General features: G+C 32.2%; 1 protein-coding gene across 1 annotated transcript in view; it reads right to left on the bottom strand.

The window, feature by feature from the left end:
- Positions 1 to 4,657: 4,657 nt before the first annotated feature.
- The window catches only part of LOC140047120 (uncharacterized), a 52,484-nt gene continuing 38,453 nt past the window's right edge, over positions 4,658 to 18,688 (bottom strand). Inside the window, exons 34-55 of the mRNA XM_072091952.1 lie at positions 18,181 to 18,435; positions 17,352 to 17,492; positions 16,757 to 16,879; positions 16,266 to 16,394; positions 15,381 to 15,493; positions 14,826 to 15,063; positions 14,321 to 14,461; positions 13,871 to 13,990; positions 13,645 to 13,764; positions 13,323 to 13,442; positions 12,816 to 12,938; positions 12,554 to 12,676; positions 12,315 to 12,434; positions 11,857 to 11,982; positions 11,269 to 11,402; positions 10,628 to 10,859; positions 9,562 to 9,646; positions 8,968 to 9,069; positions 8,333 to 8,373; positions 7,890 to 8,182; positions 6,872 to 6,973; positions 4,658 to 5,467 (exon numbers count right to left, since the gene is read on the bottom strand). Of these exons, the coding sequence (XP_071948053.1) occupies positions 5,372 to 5,467; positions 6,872 to 6,973; positions 7,890 to 8,182; positions 8,333 to 8,373; positions 8,968 to 9,069; positions 9,562 to 9,646; positions 10,628 to 10,859; positions 11,269 to 11,402; positions 11,857 to 11,982; positions 12,315 to 12,434; positions 12,554 to 12,676; positions 12,816 to 12,938; positions 13,323 to 13,442; positions 13,645 to 13,764; positions 13,871 to 13,990; positions 14,321 to 14,461; positions 14,826 to 15,063; positions 15,381 to 15,493; positions 16,266 to 16,394; positions 16,757 to 16,879; positions 17,352 to 17,492; positions 18,181 to 18,435 (3,077 nt within the window). The 3' untranslated portion in view covers positions 4,658 to 5,371. The remainder of the gene's footprint in view (positions 5,468 to 6,871; positions 6,974 to 7,889; positions 8,183 to 8,332; positions 8,374 to 8,967; positions 9,070 to 9,561; positions 9,647 to 10,627; positions 10,860 to 11,268; positions 11,403 to 11,856; positions 11,983 to 12,314; positions 12,435 to 12,553; positions 12,677 to 12,815; positions 12,939 to 13,322; positions 13,443 to 13,644; positions 13,765 to 13,870; positions 13,991 to 14,320; positions 14,462 to 14,825; positions 15,064 to 15,380; positions 15,494 to 16,265; positions 16,395 to 16,756; positions 16,880 to 17,351; positions 17,493 to 18,180; positions 18,436 to 18,688) is intronic.

The following is an 18,688-nucleotide window of genomic DNA, read 5'->3' as shown; positions in this document are numbered from 1 at the left end:
AGATGTTTTAGACGGCTTGCAATATGGGCCCTAATGGGACACAGATAGCCTACAGTTATTCCTGCCAGCTTACTCAATAAAACTCGGCTATCGGGATTTTATTTTTTAACTACTGTACCTTCACACGCGCGGTCCGATCCGAAAATAAACAAAAAACTAAAATAGCTATAGCCACTAACGACCAACTTAACTGAAACCAGGTAGTTGCAAGGTGAACCTGTGAACTCATCATGAATTACTTTGACCGCGTACAATTGAAATTGAGTTGAAAATCTACCGATGAATCAGAAATTTTGTTTTAAAACTCTTCATAATATATTCCTAGGATAGAAATATGGAACAATATCGTAATAGTGAAAACTGTTTTACATTTTGCGGTACACCTGAGATAGTTCAGGTAGGTATCCAAGGCAGAAATTTGTTCCAAAGTTTTTCCATTGTGCTAACCTATGTCAGAATTAACCATAATTTATATATAGATTCTAAATTACAGATCTCATTTCTTTTCATGAAACTGAAACTTGACAGGAGACAGGACCACAATATAAAACAAGTGCATTTATACCTTATTGTGAAATCCTGTATAAATATGGTAAATAATAAATGCGTTATTGCTATGTAATTCAATGTCTGAACCTTCAGGGCCATAGTCACCAGTATGGTTGGTAAGTTTTCAACCTGTCAACTTTTGGCAGAAGCTTGAAGGAAATACAGATACAGCTCTGCCTATAAATAACCTTGTAATTGAATGAACCTCTACTTCTCATCTTCTACAATCTCAACCAATTTCATTAGATATGTACCCCCTACAGACAGACCAGCATTATACACTGGTTTGATGAGTGCACATGGTTGTGGTATAAAAACTCATGTACTAGGGAAAGACAAGAATGCCTGGTGATGACTCTTGCCCGAGATGAGTGGAGGTGGACCCCGAGGTGGACAGAGATGACATCAAAAAGCAATTATTATGTCGGCCCGGTGAACTATATGGCTTTTGGACATGTAGCATTGTGAAAATAGTTTTGAGGCAAGTGCTTTTGTTGAAACTGAACTTGTATTACCTATACAACCAGTGACACAAATATCTTAAAATGGAAAACATCTCTAAAGGACAGAAGCACACTAATTCTGCTTTCTCTCTACAACTTGCTTCTACAAATGCAGACAGAGAAAGAGATTCTAAGTGAAGTATCATTTTGTTTGAAAGAGGCTGATCATAAAGATATTAACTTGAATACAGAGAGTCGACGAAATCTAAATGATGTGGTTAAACTATATATGTATATGAGAGGACATGTATGTGTGGGACTTGCTGGATTTACATCAATTGATCAGGGTCATTGAGCGTGGTATCATTGGAATAACACAAATTAATGATTTCATCAGAGCTGGCAAATCTAGTTAACATTTAAAGAGAGATGATATCCCGATTAATGAAGAATGCTGCAATTCGCACAAAGGTGTTTGTTGGCGATAGCATGATGAAATTGGACAGAAAATGTTTGAGGCATTGGTAAAAGTCTTGTAGACGGAAAACTGTCTATATGGGATCCTAAGAAAAAGACGAATATTGGCAAAAAATATATATGACGGTGAATACAGGTGACAAACTTATCAAAGTAAAAGAAGACTCTTATAGAGATTATTTGCCGGTGAAATGAGATATTTCAGTTATTTTGCCAATTTGTTTCTGAACAAGGTTGTGGGAACGCAGATCAGTCTGTGGAAGTTCGATGGATACAGTAGAGAACGAAGGAAGGTCAACTTACTGTATCGCATTCAAGATTAGAAACATTTCATTGAAGGACTTTTGGCAGAGTTAGTTGTCATTTAACTGAAGAAGTTTATGAGATGTTTTAATATGAAGAAGTGTACTGTCAGTACTGTAGACCTCCTGATGGTCAACATTTTGTGTTCATCACCATGTTGTTGTCATAAGCATATCATTTTGTATATTTTAATCTAATTTTATTTAACTTAACAAGTTTTAATGAGAAATTTAACCCATTTTTAAAAAATGGCGGCCATTTTAAAATTCAAAATGGCGGCCATTTTGTGTTAATCACCAATGTTGTTGTCATAGGCCTATCATTTTATGTGATTTCAATCAACGTCATAACTTGCACATGTTTTAATAAGATATTTAATCCATTTTTTTAAAATGGCGGCCATTTTGAAATTCAAAATGTCAGAATACTAATGAATATAGGTTTATAATAATTCTTATATAGCAGAGAACCCATATGAACTTAAAATACTATTCATAATGCGTGTTACTTTGTCCAATATGGTACATTTATTGGATATTTTACGTATTGGCGGCCATCTTGGATTTGACACCCTTAAGCTTTTTTAAAAAAATGGCAACATATTTTTTTCATTACTTTACATCCTAAAGACACTAAATCAGCTGGAATTTTGCTTTTAACAAAAAAATGACACGAAATTACATAGTGGCCTACACTAATAATTGTGTTTTCCCCCGCCTGTGTGAAATCAAACCCGCGATGTTTAAAGCACTGTTGCATCGTCGGTTCCAATTTGTGATTACGCAATACATCACTTTGCGTCAATACGTCGCTGTGTTGCGTTCTAGTGGGAACCACGCTTAACAGAATAGTAGTCTATGAATCAAAAGGCAAATTACTGGGGAAAAAAAGACAATGCTGCCGTTATCAGTGGCTGGATCTCAATGGAGATACAAATAAAATAAGTACTCAAAAAAATGACAATGTTGTGGGTATCAGTGGCTAAATCTCAGTTGAGATACAAAATAAAATAAGCACTGAAAAAATGATAATGCTGTGGGTATCAGTGGCTGGATCTCAATGGAGATACAAAATAAAATAAGCACTGAAAAAAATGACAATGCAGTGGCTGGATCTCAATAATGGAGATAAAAAATAAAATAAGCACTGAAAAAATGACAATGCTGTGGGTATCAGTGGCTGAATCCCAATGGAGATACAAATAAAATAAGCACTGAAAAATAACAATGCTGTGGGTATCAGTGGCTGAATCTCAATGGAGATACAAATAAAATAAGCACTGAAAAAATGACAATGCTGTGGGTATCAGTGGCTGGATCTCAATAGAGATACAAATAAAATATGCACTGAAAAAAATGACAATGCTGTGGGTAATGGCGGAATCCCAATGGAGATATAAATGTAAAATAAGCAAAAAGCTAAATCAAAACCGCCAGAAATATAAACTTTGTGTTAATGTTATGTTTGTACTATTATATCAAGATTTGAAGGGTGTTTTATTTTTCCATGAATGGACAAGTAATGTTAACAATACATCTTTTGAATGTATTTTTTGGCATTACCTTTACCTCTAAAGAATGACGGTAATAGTATTATAAATTGTGTAAAAATCATCAAAGGCATACTTCAATTTCAACTGAACCTGAACCATATAATAAAGTACAATGTAACAGTATTCTCTGTTTGTTAGAAGTAGGGATAGGTATAAAAATGATATGTATCAATTACCATGGTGTAGACAGAGCTAGATTAATGTACATACCCGGTACACGTCTGGAGTACACCCGATACACGTCCGGAGTACGCCCGGTAGCGATTTTTTTTTTCGTACATAAGTTGGGGACCCCCTCATGAAACGTCACAAAATAAACATGAATAATTCATCAGTTAAATGTGTTGTTCCGTGTGCACCCTAGCGTATAGCAACAAGAAGCGATTACACAACTGCGATACGATACTTTCTACAGTAGGCCTAGGATTCTAAGTCAATTCACGCGATTGCCTTCGCGCACTCTTCTTCACACACAATGTGTCGAGTCGAGGCTAATCGACAGCTAGGCAAGACATTAAACTAAGTAGTAATTCATTGGACATAGCCCAAAGAAAGCTTAGACCCACAAGAATAAAGAATGTGTATAATTTGTGTACTGTATTTTTTTAAATTCTGCTATTTTATTATCAAACAATGCATGTACTCAAAGGAACTTTAAAAATGCGCGTATATGAAAGATTAGACCCACGAGAATAAAAAATGTATTTTTGTGTAATGTTTATTGTTTAATTTTGCTGACTTATTACTCGGATTGTGTCATACCTATAACACCCACAGCTAGACATGTTTAGAGACTAATAATTAGGCCTAGGCCTAATAGTATTAATAGAAACTATAATTTTAACACGTAATTCTTTAGTAATAAATTATATTAAAAACACTATCATAAACTAAAGGCTGATTATTTCGACAATCCACACAAAACACCGCTATTCTTCTATGAAATCGCACGCCGCAACAACAGCGCAGAGATAGGCCTAGAATCGTACCGCACTTGTGTAATCACTTCTTGTTGCTATACGCTTGGGTGCACACGGAACAAGAACATTTAACTGATGAATTATTCATGTTTATTTTGTGACGTTTCATGAGGGGGTCCCCAACTTATGTACGAAAAAAAAAAATCGCCGCCCGGTACACGTTCGGACGTCCGGAGTACGCTCGGTAAACGTCTGGAGTACTCTCGGTACATGTCCGGAGTAAGTTAGTTGACCAATCACAAGCGATTTAATATTCCAACTGTCGCTTATCATTGGTCAACACGCTTGCGTCATTACGTAGTAAAATAACACTGTGTTCGATGCTTAGTTGTTTTCAATTTCTATATACCCAGTATTTTCAAGAATAACGAAAAAATACCTTTGCAGTACCATTTTATTTAAAATATTAGATATATATATATACTACAAAAATATTACAATAAACAAGTAAAATACTATTTAGATTATGTATACTTTTTATAAATTTACATTTAAATAATTTACTAACTAATAACTAGCATGTATCCTGTAGAAACGTATGCACAATATATTTAAATTATTTGCCGCATTTTCAAGATTACTTTTTTGTCTCAAATTATTTTCATATATATAAATTACACCATACATATACCTATACACAAATAATTAATAATTTATGATTTATTTTATCTAAAAATATTTAATTCTCGGATATAATACACCTAAAGTAAATTATATCTGGTTAATTCATATAAAAAATATTCAATGAATTCTGCGATATAATACACCTATATAAAGATTATTAAATGTTCTTTATTTTATTTATCAAAAACCCATCACACACAAGTGTATTCAGAATACATACTTAAATTGAAGACGAATATAATTTATATATAGTTTATATAATATTTTTTTAAATGTATTAATTTTTTAATAGTATCAAAAACGTCATTATAGGCTATCTAATAAACTACTTTCTAATATATTTATTATACAAACACCTCTAAACAATAACTGCTAATAATTTAGACATTGGTTGATAAAGACTATATTAAATTATTTATTATATTGTATTAATATTATTTAGTTTAGAAGTAGAACTGTCTACTTGCAGTGTTAGGTGTGAATAGGTAGCGATTTCGTCGTTCTCTCTCGTCATAATCACTACCATCTGTTGTATATCCCTACAAGTTAAACAATATTAGTGTAAATATGTATTTAAATCAAATCTATAACTTGATTATTATAAGTATTAAAGATGTATTGTCCCCCAAAAAACATAAAAAATAAAGATTAATAAAATCAGACTTTAAATAGACCATTTTGCAGTTATAATAAAGTTATTCACTTCTGTGAGATAAAAGAGATTGTCTGACAGACAATTTAGGTATTTTTTTGCTTTAACGATATATTGTCCAATATTTGTTGAATATGCTATTTTAAAGTGGCATAATAGTTATCCACTTTGACCAAAAATCGGATCGAAAAAACATGAATTTACTTTAAAAAAAACCATTTAATTTAAAGCAAAACAATCAAGTCAACTTAATTTTATAAGTTTTTTCCTATGGAAGTGATTAACTTTATTATAACCACAAAATGGTCTATTCAAAGTCTGATTTATTAATCTTCATTTTTCATGTTTTTTGGGACACTACATCTTTAACATTATTATATTATTTTAAAGCGCATTTTGAGGGATGATCAAATCGCTGTTAAGGATTGAATTTTTATGATATTAATTTAATAATAATAATTTAAGAAATTGATTAATCAGTTTAATCTAAATAAAAGTTTAATTTATTATTAATGATAATATTATATAATAACTAGAATTTAATTATTATTTTATTATACATTTTTAAGGATAATTTAGCATGTTTTAAATGCAAAGTTTGGTTTATGTTGAATTCAAGTTTTTGATTTTTAAAATATCCATATAAATGATAAAATCAATAACCTGAATAAAAGTTTAATTTATGATTATATACTGTAGTATTTAATCATTATTTTATTATATATTTTTAGGAGAATTTAACAAGCTTTAAATGTTGAAGTGACATGCCGCAAGAAGGAAAAACAAAATAAAAATATATAATAACAGACGCTTGAACAAACAAAAGTGGGCGAATAATTGATACGGCAAGCTGAGTAATAGTTTAGAATACAGTACAATGGAACTAAAAGGAATGTAGAATTGTTCTATTCAATAAAGCTCTTTCTACACTATCAAACTAGTTTGACAACAAAAGTGTGCCCAAATATGGTGGTGATATGGGCACATCACATTTTGTTGTCACATAAAGTTTGATAGTGTAGACAGAGCTTTATAATGGCTTTAGCTTGGTTCCCACTAGGATGCAATGCAAGGACGTAAGTGCAACGTCAAACGTAATTTGACCAATCATGACGCAATGAATCATCTAAACTGTCGATTGTGATTGGTCAACTCACTTGCGTTGCACGTACGCTCGTCCAAATGGGAACCAATCTTGAAAGAAAACATACTTTTGTTCACAGTATGTTGTGTGGTTTTTGAAAACCCAGTTAAAACCTAGGATAATAACATTAAATATTTAAAGCCATACCTCCAGTGTACTAGCTTCCATTCCTGTAGCAACATATGGACGCATGAATTGATTGGATGACACCTCGGATTCATCTGATTGTGTTGACGATCGTACTTGATTCTGTTTTGTAAAATGAATATTTACGAATAATTTTTGAGGTAAAATAAATTATTCTAACTATCAATAATAAATAAATCAATCAATCAATCGACTAATCAATCTTTGAAATTAATTATAATCAATGATTAATTTGTTAACTAATTATTCAATAAACACTAATAAATTAATCAACCAAGCAAATCAATCTATCGATTTCAATATACTATAATTAATTGATCAATACATTGATTAACAATCAAGTAATAAATTCCATATACTGATCAATCCAATACTCTTATAATTAATAGATCAATTAATAGATCAATCAATTAATCAATCAATTAACCAATCATCAATCAATATAATCAATTAAAAGTAAAACAAGCATTTAAATCCAGCTATAAACATTTGTTTCTAAGATTGGTAAGAAAGAATGTTTTTCATAATATTTATGTTGTATTTCAGGGTCAGGTGTTTCTGGTGATGTTGTCATGCAACTTTTTAATATCCATTTTTGACAGCCTATTAATATTATATGTTACCGCTCCCATTGTTTAACAAATCCTGGACCGTCTCTGTATTTTCATTTTAAACAAATTATAAAAGAAATACGGTTCATTTCACATATTATATTATTTTTTTAGTATGTATTATTTGTTAGTGGAAAAGCTCCACACCATATGTGCCTATTGTACTCTCTATTTTACCTTGAAATAAATAAAGAAATTACAATACTGTAAAACCCCAAACAGAAGGCCCCCTGGGCTTCATTTAGGAAAGAAGCCCATCTCAAAAAGTAGCTCCCATATTTGGTATGCAGAAGTAATCTCGAAAATAATCTTGAAAAGGAGCCCACCTAAGAGTACAAAAAAAGTACAAGCCCATGGGCTTCTTGTCGAGGTTTTACAGTATACAATTTAAAAAAAGCAATACTTACAGTTAGATACGGTGATCTGTTGAGTACACCAGCTAAGTGGCGCATTCTGGCATCTAAACTATTATGACGAGAATAGTCATCATTTGATTCGGTCTCAAAATCTGTTGTGAACACTGGAATTCCGGCCGTTGGATTACGCACCATGAAGGGACCTTGCTGCTTACTACGAAATTGGAACTTATCGTGTTGTTTACGGCGGATGAGTATGATGAACACGATGAGCAGTAGTAATGCAATCGCTAGGATCACGCATGATACAATCACGATAATTAACACTACGATTCCAGATGAAGCTGTCGGGCAAAATAGATTACATACAATTAGACACATTAGTGGTTTTACGTTTATTTATTTATATAATTTGCAAGCTATCCCAGTTTTTTTTTTTTATCAGATACTGAATTATATATTTAAAAATATATATAAAAATTGGCTTCACTTACTTTCATCCTGACATTCGGTTCCTTCATATCCTTCCAAACATCTGAAAAAAAAAAATTTACCCAATAAATTTGTTATTACACATTATATACATAAAACCTACACAATAAGACCAACCAACCAAGACATTACAAATCATTTATTTCACCGAAAAATAATTCTATAGATCAGATCTTTATGCTCTACTCAGGACCTAGCATCTAGTGATTGGATATATTCAATCACTGTTGTTTGTTTATCTATATGCCTATTTCCTACTTCTCATTTTCTTCGTTTTATGGTTTTTTATTTAATTTTTTCGAACCCCAACGAAAACTGATTTTTATTTTTAGGATTAATTGGGATGTCCTGAATTCATCATCAAATGTTTTTTTTTGTTTTTGTTTCTTTGCTTTATCATGTGACTATTTTTATGATATGTGTGGTGTATGGATTTGAAATACAAACAAAGAGAGATTTGTATGTACTTCATGAAACAGTCTGTAGTGTAAAAATAAATTGTACAAAAAAAAAAAAAAAAAATTAAATCAATTTATTATTTATCTAGATAAGATATTATAAATTTATTAATAAATTCTGTTAATAAATTATTATTTATAATTACATAAATAATAAAAAAAAATTTGAAGCTACTCACGTGCAAGTACGGGTGTTATCATTTACTGAACACGTTCCTTTATCATTACAGTAAGAGTCGTAACACGCATCACATGTTTCGTTAGAGAAACCGTCAAAACAACTAAAATCAAGAAGATAGTTACATTTTAACAACATTTCAACGCATGAAAATATTGTTCTCATTCAACTCATAAACATTCATTTCTAAGAATTCTTTTTGAGATTGTTTTTCTATTGGTTTTAATAGTGATTTTATTGTTTTTTCCCATCTTCTGTTTTGTTCAAATATAATAAATGAGGATATATTGATAAATCCGTATTAATATAGAGAAATCTACCACTGCAACTACACATTCTTTGACTTCATTTAAACTTATCGATTTCCAAAATCGTAAGTGTAAATGGGGTCTATAACTTAACTTTTCATAAGCATTAACAAATCTCCCATTTATTAGTGCTCATGGATCAAAATTCTAATACAATAAATTAAAGAATACTGTTTATTTATTTGTTGGTATTCAGTTCATTTAACTTATATGTATTTCCAAAAAATAGAAAAAAATAAATGTCATATTCACAACTAAAAACACAGCCATTACATAATTGTACTTACCTACATACTCTCTCTAGTAAATCATTTACTGTACAATCCCCGTTCCCATTACAATGTAAATCATCATCACATACAATAGGAGTATCTACAAAGAGAAAAGTGAAAATATATATAATTCATTTAATCATACAAGGATGACAATCTGGAATCTAGTTTGAACAAAAAATAGTGATATGACATCATCTTTTCCATACAGTACTGTATATGGGCACATCACATTTTTTTGTCACATAAAGTAGCCTTGTCTACACTATCAAACTTTATGTGACAAAAAAATGTGGACATGATGATGTTATATCACTACCATGTTTGGGCATATCACTACCATATTTGGGCAAATTTTTTCTAGTTTGATAGTGTAGACAAGATTAGCTCCAGGTTTAGAGCTTGCTTGTTGCTGACAACATTATAATTTGGCAGCAGTATTAGGTAGGGATCGTGTAATAAATAAGTACTTTTTCAAAATGTAAGATTAGAAGTTCTATAGCACAGCTTTATGATTTAACAAGGTTGGTTCAAAAGGTTAACATTTTACAATAAATAATAAACAAGCTACTCTTCAAACAACCTGTCATTTTTGTTCTTTTCTAGTACTGTGCACTGATACACAATACATTTTTAACAATCTTTAAAACATGAACAATAAAGAAAATAAACGACTTTGAATATGCCATTTCAAAGTCAATCACTTCCGTAGAAAAACAAATGTTTTTACTTATAAAAGACGGAATAAACGGTTAAATTCAACCAAAAACCTATTGTTTTGCTTTAAGTTACAGTTTTTTCAGGTAAATAATTTGGTTTTTGATCCAAGTTTTTGTCAAAGTGAATAACTATTATGCGATATTAAAATGGCATATTCAACAAAAAGCTCTACCTCCATATATAATACATATGTGTAAATTTAATGTGAACTTTATGATTCCTATTGTATCTTTATGTTTGTATATTTTTGTATTGTTTTTAAGAGGGCCTCTTCAAGTCAGCTGTACTGCTGTAGACAGCTGTTAGAGCTACCCTTGTTGAATAAAGTATTTATTAAAAAAAAAATTAATAAAAAGCATACCTTCACCCACAGCATCGTGTTCAACATCAAGCGTTACACTTCTACCGTCGTCTAACGTAATTACGCCTTCAGTGGAACTCATAATTAGATCCTGTAGGAGTTGATTGGCTTGTTCAGTTGAGTTGGTCAAGAAGTCTAATAAATACACTGCAATAATACTCCCATCTTTAAATCCTACTAACGAGCTTTGGTAAAAAGTGTATGGATACTGAGTACTGTAGTAATCGTCGACCTGTAGAATGTTTGAATGTGTTTAAATAAAATGTGATAATTTGAATAAAAATGGTAAAGTGTATTAGCAGAGGGAGATTTATGATTTTGAGTTAGAGAGAGAAGGTCCTAAACATTGTAAAATGAAGTGCTGAACTTAAGATATGACCCATGTTTTGCATTGCAATTTTGGAAACTTGCTTTAGCCATAATATTGGCAAGTTTCGAGGTTCACTCGCCCCTTGGTTTTGGTGGTGGAACAAATTTTCTCAGAAAAGATTGTAAATGGTAGGTCCGTATACACAAAATGAGACAAGTAGGGATTACCCCGGTGTACTAGTTCACAATTGAGTAGTCTGTGAGAATATCTTTGACTGTAGAGGTCTCCCAGTATAATGAAAAAATAAATATATTAATGTTTTAATACTTACAACTGCTAATATTACTGTTTCAATGGACTGATATAATTCTGTTGAACTATCCATGAGGTCATCAACATATTGTGCTAAGTCTGCTGACCCATTAACTTCTATCACTCGTAATTCACCGCGATATTGGAGTGAAACTATAAATGGAGGTAAAAGTAACGTTTAATAATTTGTGATTAAACAGTAATAACAAATGTTAACCGAAAATATCTTTTTGTGATTGAGGGTCAGATCTTTGGAGCCTAAATTCTTTAAGAACTGTACACTAAAATAGTACCGGTATACGGAATATACAGCAATGGAACTGAGTGGTGGTTGACATGCTTGGCTCAAACATCCCTCTAACACTGGGGACAGAGCATTGTCGTGAACTGCAAAGGAACCCCCTTTGGTACCCCCTGGGTTTAGCAGTAGGCGCTCATCTGTTACGCCATTGTTCAAATCCGGAGTGTCCCATCGCATAATTGGTTTGTAATGTACTTTTTGTTGGGATGGTGAAAAGCGATTTTTCACAAAAGTGTAAAAAAAAATAGTATTTGGATAAGCTTTTCAAATAAGCACATGAACAAACAATTTAGCTTTGCTACTGACCTAAACATCCTCCATTCGTTGAAGGTACAAAGCCTGGCGAGCATGTACATGTGTAACTTCCGATTGTATTCGTACAGTCTTCATTTGCTCCACAGGGATTGGTGAGCGTAGCGCATTCATTGATATCTAAAGCAAACAAATGTTACATGTAAAAAATATTAATTTATGTGAATAATGGATGGTGTAACTGTAAAGTGCGTTGAAAAGGCACAAAAAGGGTGGCAATGCTGCTGTTGAATAGTTTAAAAATAAAATGGGACATTTTATTAAATAGAGTGATTTTTTAGGAAAACTGAAACAACCATTTATCATTTTGTACTTTGCTTTGTTTTTCTAGATCTGCCACAGAATAACATATAGCAGCAGTAACAAGGTTCTACTAAACATCTTTTATTTTCTATGATTTTAATTGTAATGATTAGCATACAGATTACACAATATTAGGCTTTAAATCTTACCAATACAGGGGTTATTTCCATCGCGTTCATATCCTGTGTCACAATTACAAGTGTAGCTACCATCTGTATTCACACAAACTTCAATTGTCGAACATGGATCATCATCACATTCATTGTAATCTAGAATAAATTAAAAATAATAAAAATTATTGAATGGTATGGTTTTAGTCCAAGAAATAACCTAAAATTCATAAAAATAAAAAAAAAAATGACCTGGAAAATCAATTAATAAAGCTTACCGATACAATTGTTACTGCCATCACGAACATATCCTGTGGCACAATCACAAGTGTAGCTTCCAATCGTATTATTACAAACTTCATTTGTTGAACATGTATTCATATCATCACACTCATCATCATCTAGAATGAAATAACAATGGAACTTTAATTATCAAATGGTATAGTTCTTCCCAGAGATGTGATTTTCAAGGAACAACTGTATGAAAATTGTAATATAAAATTTTAAAATGTACCCGAAAAAACAAATATCAAACCTTACCGACACAATCGTTATTGCCATCACGTTCATACCCAGAGTCGCATTCACAAGTGTAGCTTCCAATCGTATTATTACAAACTTCATTTGTTGAACATGGAGAAATAGTATCGCATTCATTGTTATCTAAAAAAACAAACAAACATAAAGCATCAACATGGTATGGTTCTAGTCTGAGAAATAATTATAGAGGAAGAAGAACCGTAAAGTTAGGGCATGTTAATTCATTGTACGAATGAGGGGAAGTTGGAGGCGTGCTTTCTACTGTAGCTCTCTTTCTTTACCCTTTTTGATGGTTTCTAGGTCCGGGCGACAACCAACAACACATCAATGTAAAGTTTATCGCCAACTGAAAGCTCCTTATTATTTGTAATAAAAAAGTTTACTCAAAAAATAAAAACAATTACTAAACAATATAGATATCATCATGTCTTGTCCTATCAGTTGTAAACCCCATCAAATGAAGATTTATATGGATTTACTGTAGCTTTCTTTCAGTGGATGACTTACCTACACATACACCGTCTACGCTAATAAAGCCTTGAGTTGCACAATTGCAAACGTAACTGCCCATCGTATTAGAACAAGTCGTGAACTCTGGGCAAGGATCATTATCACACTCATTTATATCTGTAAGAAAGTATGTTTCTTATAATATTGTATAGGGACATACTACGATGAAGTAACTTTAATAAGGAGAAAGAGGTCTTGTGAATTATAAAAATATTAATTTAAAAACTATCTTGTAAAAGATTGTCAGAAATTAATGCGGTTTTTCACCATAAAAGAAAAAATCAAAATTTAGAAATTTGGTCTGAAGATCAAGACTTACCAATACAGGCATTATTGCTATCACGTTCAAAACCAGTGTCACAATCACAAGTGAAGCCACCAACGGTATTCTCACAAACTTCATTTGTTGAACATGGATTGTCATCACATTCATTGTCGTCTGAAATAAGATAAAAGTAAAAATTGTCAGAACGGCTCTATAGTTATAGAAACTGCAAGATATTACTAACATACTATAATTAAGAAATTAAGAATTTTAGCCTTACCAATACATATGTTACTGTCATTACGTACAAATCCTGTGATACAATCACATGTAAAGCTACCAACTGTATTATTACAAATTTCATTTGTTGAACATGGATTGTCATCACATTCATTGTTGTCTGAAAAAAGATAAAAGGAAAAAAAAATGAATTATTATAACATTTCATTTTGAACTAAAATAAAACATTATTATTTTTACGTTGTTTAATATTGATTCCTATCTTAAACACATTTGGATTGGACCTTTTAGCCAAGACCATGGTAAGTTTTATTGAGCAGGCAGTGGTTGGTAAAAGTAACTATTGGACTTGGTTAATTTAACACTGTGGGAATTGTAGCCAGTGTTCAAGTTGGACTTTTCTTGGTCACTTTCGCTGGAAACTCGGTTAATTTGACCAAATTAAATCCAATGTGATCGAGGCTTTAATATAAAAAATATATAACTTTACCAATACAAGCTGTGTTATCTGCATTATACTCATATCCATCGTAACATGTGTTGCATTCAAACATGTCATCTCCCGTGAAGACGCAAACACTTAACAACCTTTCTCGACAATCATCAGTTCCTTCAAAGCAGTGGTCAATTACTGGAATAACAATAAAAATAGTGATTCAAATAGCACAATTAAATTTAAATGGTGGATTTTGAACTTTAAAGATGTACCCCCAAAAACATGAAAAATGAAAATTAATTAAATCAGTTTTAATAAAGTTAAAGTTAATGACTTCCCAACCAAAAATCTATTGGCTAGCAGCCAATTTGACTGTTTTTTGCTTTAAATTACAGTTTTTTCATGTAAAAAATTTTTTTTTTCAATCCATATTTTGGTCAAAGTGGATAACTATTTATGTGAAATTAAAATTGTATATTCAACAAAAAACATTTTAAGAATTATTTTTTCAGGGGGACAATACACCTTTAATATTATGAATTAATTACACATTTCGTACCTGGGTCTGGTATAGTTACGTCTGTTACAACCTGACTGTCTGGTTCTAGAATATTACTGTCTCGTCCTGTTAGACCGTCTAGGAACACCTGCCGCAACTGATCATCGGTAATATTTAATTCTATGTTAAATGTCACGATAAATGTTGCACGTATACCAATGGACACATTCATGAATGAGATGGTTTCAGTGCCGAAATATTGATCCATATAAATACTCTTTTCAAATAAACTGTCCATCTGCAAAAATATAAACACAAAATAATGTATAATACAAGCCAATACAGCCACACCTTATGCAAACACATTCAAAAGTTTACGGTACACCACGTATATTAGTTCTGAAAAGAACTGTTGAGTTTCTCGATGTTTTGATCAATATACTTTGATCGTCCTCAGGAGTGAGATTGGTGAAAGGTTCTCATGCATAAACGTCATTCAAGAAAATAATAAGGAATGTATTCCACGACAAATGTGTCAGCTTCAGGAAATCCCAATGGCTCAATGAGTCAAACTGAGTTTGTCCTCAAAGACATCAAATAATATTAGCTACTTACATCAGCACTTATTTGAAGAGCAACATCATCAAAGTTAAAATCATCGAAAAACATGTTTGCATCTAATCCTTCGATATATTCAAAGTCGATCACAAGATTCTTCGAAACCGCAGCTGAAAACATGAAGAAGTATCATTTATAAGATAAGTTAAGTTGCTTAATACATATTTTAAAGCTCTGTCTCCACCAACTAATTTTACAAAAAAGTATGATGTGCACAAATAATGGGAGTGATATGACATCATCATGTCAATATATGGGAACATCACATTTTGTTGTCACATAAACTTTGATAGTGTAGACTGAGCTATAAACATTTGGTGCAATACCAACATTCATGAAATATAATTTAATGATAAATAAAAACCAATTTGTACAACTTATTTATATGCTTTACATACATACTCTGGAATTCGTTTGATGTTTCTTTAAAAAAATGTATTCTCAAACGAATGTAAAAACAGAAACATTGTTTTTAAAGTTGTATAAGTGAAGTTTATTTATTCCCTGAAATTTGTTATATCGATATTGCCTTACGTAGTAACTTAATTGTACACAGTTGGTCCCATGTACTTAACAGTGCAAGTTAAAGAACTTGGTACACTATTCGAAAAAGAGTAGGGGATCGTCTCCCGGTGTGCTGATCTGGTAGGCGTTGCACTGCTGGCTGCCGTGAGTCCGTAGAGGGCCTAATCCGAATCTCCTCAGTTTCCAGTTAAGCTTGAGGACTAAGATAATTACCTTTACCTTTGTACCTTTTATATGATTTAAAACAAATGGGGAGATGAAATCTTCTTACTTCCTTTTGTTGACAAGAAATGATGTAATTTATTATGTTATGTTATATTAAAACAACAAACATAATAATAATATAAAAAAACATACCTATACAGGTTCCACTAACGTTGAAATAAGAGGTCTGACATGTGCAGTAAAAACTACCCTGCGTGTCCACACATCTTTCGTTAGACTCCAGATGGCATGGTGATATGAGAGATCTACATTCGTCTATATCTGTTTGACAAAACAAATGAATTCAGTTAAAAACATTGGCAAGCAAAAATCGGGAACCAGTCACATATTTCATTGATAATTGCAAGCTTTCAATTTGCGCCGACCGAACAAAGTCAAGTCAATCGTTGTAAGGCATGTGGCATGTGTGCACTCTTATTAACACAAAATTTGTTGGGAGAGTAAGGAGGTTACCCCGGTGTGCTGGTCTATCACAGCCCCTGTAGTTATGAACAAACGAATGAGCATCATCTAATAACAGTTGTACGCCATATTGTGTAAATTGTACGTTGGCTGCGAGACACAGGTTATTCCCACACACTTTATTACTGCACGGCTTTATTGAAATATGAAAGCTAACTTACTTTCACAATCAAATCCATCTCCTTGGTAACCATTTTGACATGCACATGAATAAGAGCCAATAGTATTGCTACATATCCCGTTGTCCGAACAGGTATCAATATTAAAATCACACTCATCATAATCTGAGAAATAAGAACGTGGAAATATAGATTATGATTTAAGTATCATAATCCAAACATATTCTGTAGTCGTATTACCTTATATCCTCAGGTATAAATCCAACTTTGGGTCTTATCCCACCACCTAGTTTATGTCTGCTTTTACCAACAAGATTCCCAGGTATAGTCCCAGTATTGACTTTTGATCTGGATGTAGGCCTCTCTCTAGCCAGTTCAGATGAGTTTTTACAAGAAATGCTTACCAATAATTTTTTTACTAGGCTTTTTGCCTTGGTATTAGTCCCACCCGCCAAAGTCGGCACAATTTCATGTTCTAGGGGGGTGGGATTTTACCAGCGTATTGTAGTTTATATACTGTAAGAAACATTTGTTAAAAAGTGAGAGTACACAGAAATAGCATAGACTGTCAGGAAGAAACGCATCAGAGAGAAACATAACACATTGAAGCATACCACAATACTGTTTAGGCATTTACCTTCGCATTGACCAATTCTAGCATTTCCACCAGGAAGGCTTACATAACCAATGTAGCAGTTACATGTGTAGGATCCAAATGTGTTTGTACAGTTTGCAATTGAATCACAAGTGTCAGTTTCAATTGCGCATTCATCAATATCTTAAAAATGTAAAAACAAATTTGTATAACCACAAGAAGCAAAAATGAGGTTAAAATAACAGAAGCGGACATTTTTGGCAAGATATACACTAGGTAGGAGAGAGGAAGAGTTGTTGCGACAAAGTGGTACTAACTGCATAGTACAGTAGCTTGACAAATAACGTTGAGTTAAGCAGAGAGCTTCAGAAATTTTTAATTGCACAACTTTAGTGTCATTCGTGAAATAAAAACTGTGTAGTCTTTATCACTTTATAGCGACAAATAATGTTACGATTTGGAATGGATTATGTTACATCAAAATTCACATGGTAATTGGCAACATGCCAAATGCTATATTTCTTTTATATTTATACACGTTGCTATTTATGTATGAGAAATATATTTTCCATACTGAGCTATGCTCACTTAACAGCAAAAATGAGCTAGTATCAACATGTAGGTACAAAACGAAATATTTAATTAACAATAGACAGCACATCCGTAAACAATAGACCTTTGAAAAACATAAACAACATAACTCCCTGGTCATTCATTAACTGTAGTCTTGTGGACAAATTGATTCACTCATGTTTTGTAATTCATCTGAAGAGTGTGACCAACTTTGCTGGCCATACGAAACAAGCTTGTAGTGAATAAATATGAAGTCATTTTAGTTGATCTTGTATCGTTTTATTATTTAGTTACTTACCAGTACAATTAAATCCAGGCTGTGAAGAGGAGTCTTCAAAACCCATATTACATTCACATGTGTAAGATCCATTGTTATCTGTACAGGTGGCCAACTCATGACAATCGTCAAATTGTTCAAAACATTCATCTATGTTTGCACAATTTATAAATCCATCACCACGGTAACCATTGTTACATGTGCATAGGTATGATCCATCTGTGTCTTGACATTCAGCATTTACATTACAAGGGCTATTCAAACATTCATTGATATCTGAAGACAACAAGTCAAAACATTTAATTTACAGTTGTCACTTGTGCAAGAAATAATCATATAAGAATCATGTTTATATTTCATATTAATCGGTTCTCTTCAATTAGGAATTTGATTTGATTTATTTCGATACCATACAAATACAGATAAAAAGGAAACAAAAATGCAATCATTTGGTGTGGTAGCGAGGATAGCCTCTAAATCCCCAAAAGGTCATAGGTCCTGAAGGGTCCTCCTCTGAATCTCACAAATT

The sequence above is a fragment of the Antedon mediterranea genome, chromosome 4 (genome assembly GCF_964355755.1).
Source record: "Antedon mediterranea chromosome 4, ecAntMedi1.1, whole genome shotgun sequence".
NCBI classification, from domain to species: Eukaryota; Metazoa; Echinodermata; class Crinoidea; order Comatulida; family Antedonidae; genus Antedon; species Antedon mediterranea.
The sequence above is the reverse complement of the archived record's forward strand: the minus strand, read 5'-3'. Positions and strand labels throughout refer to the sequence as shown.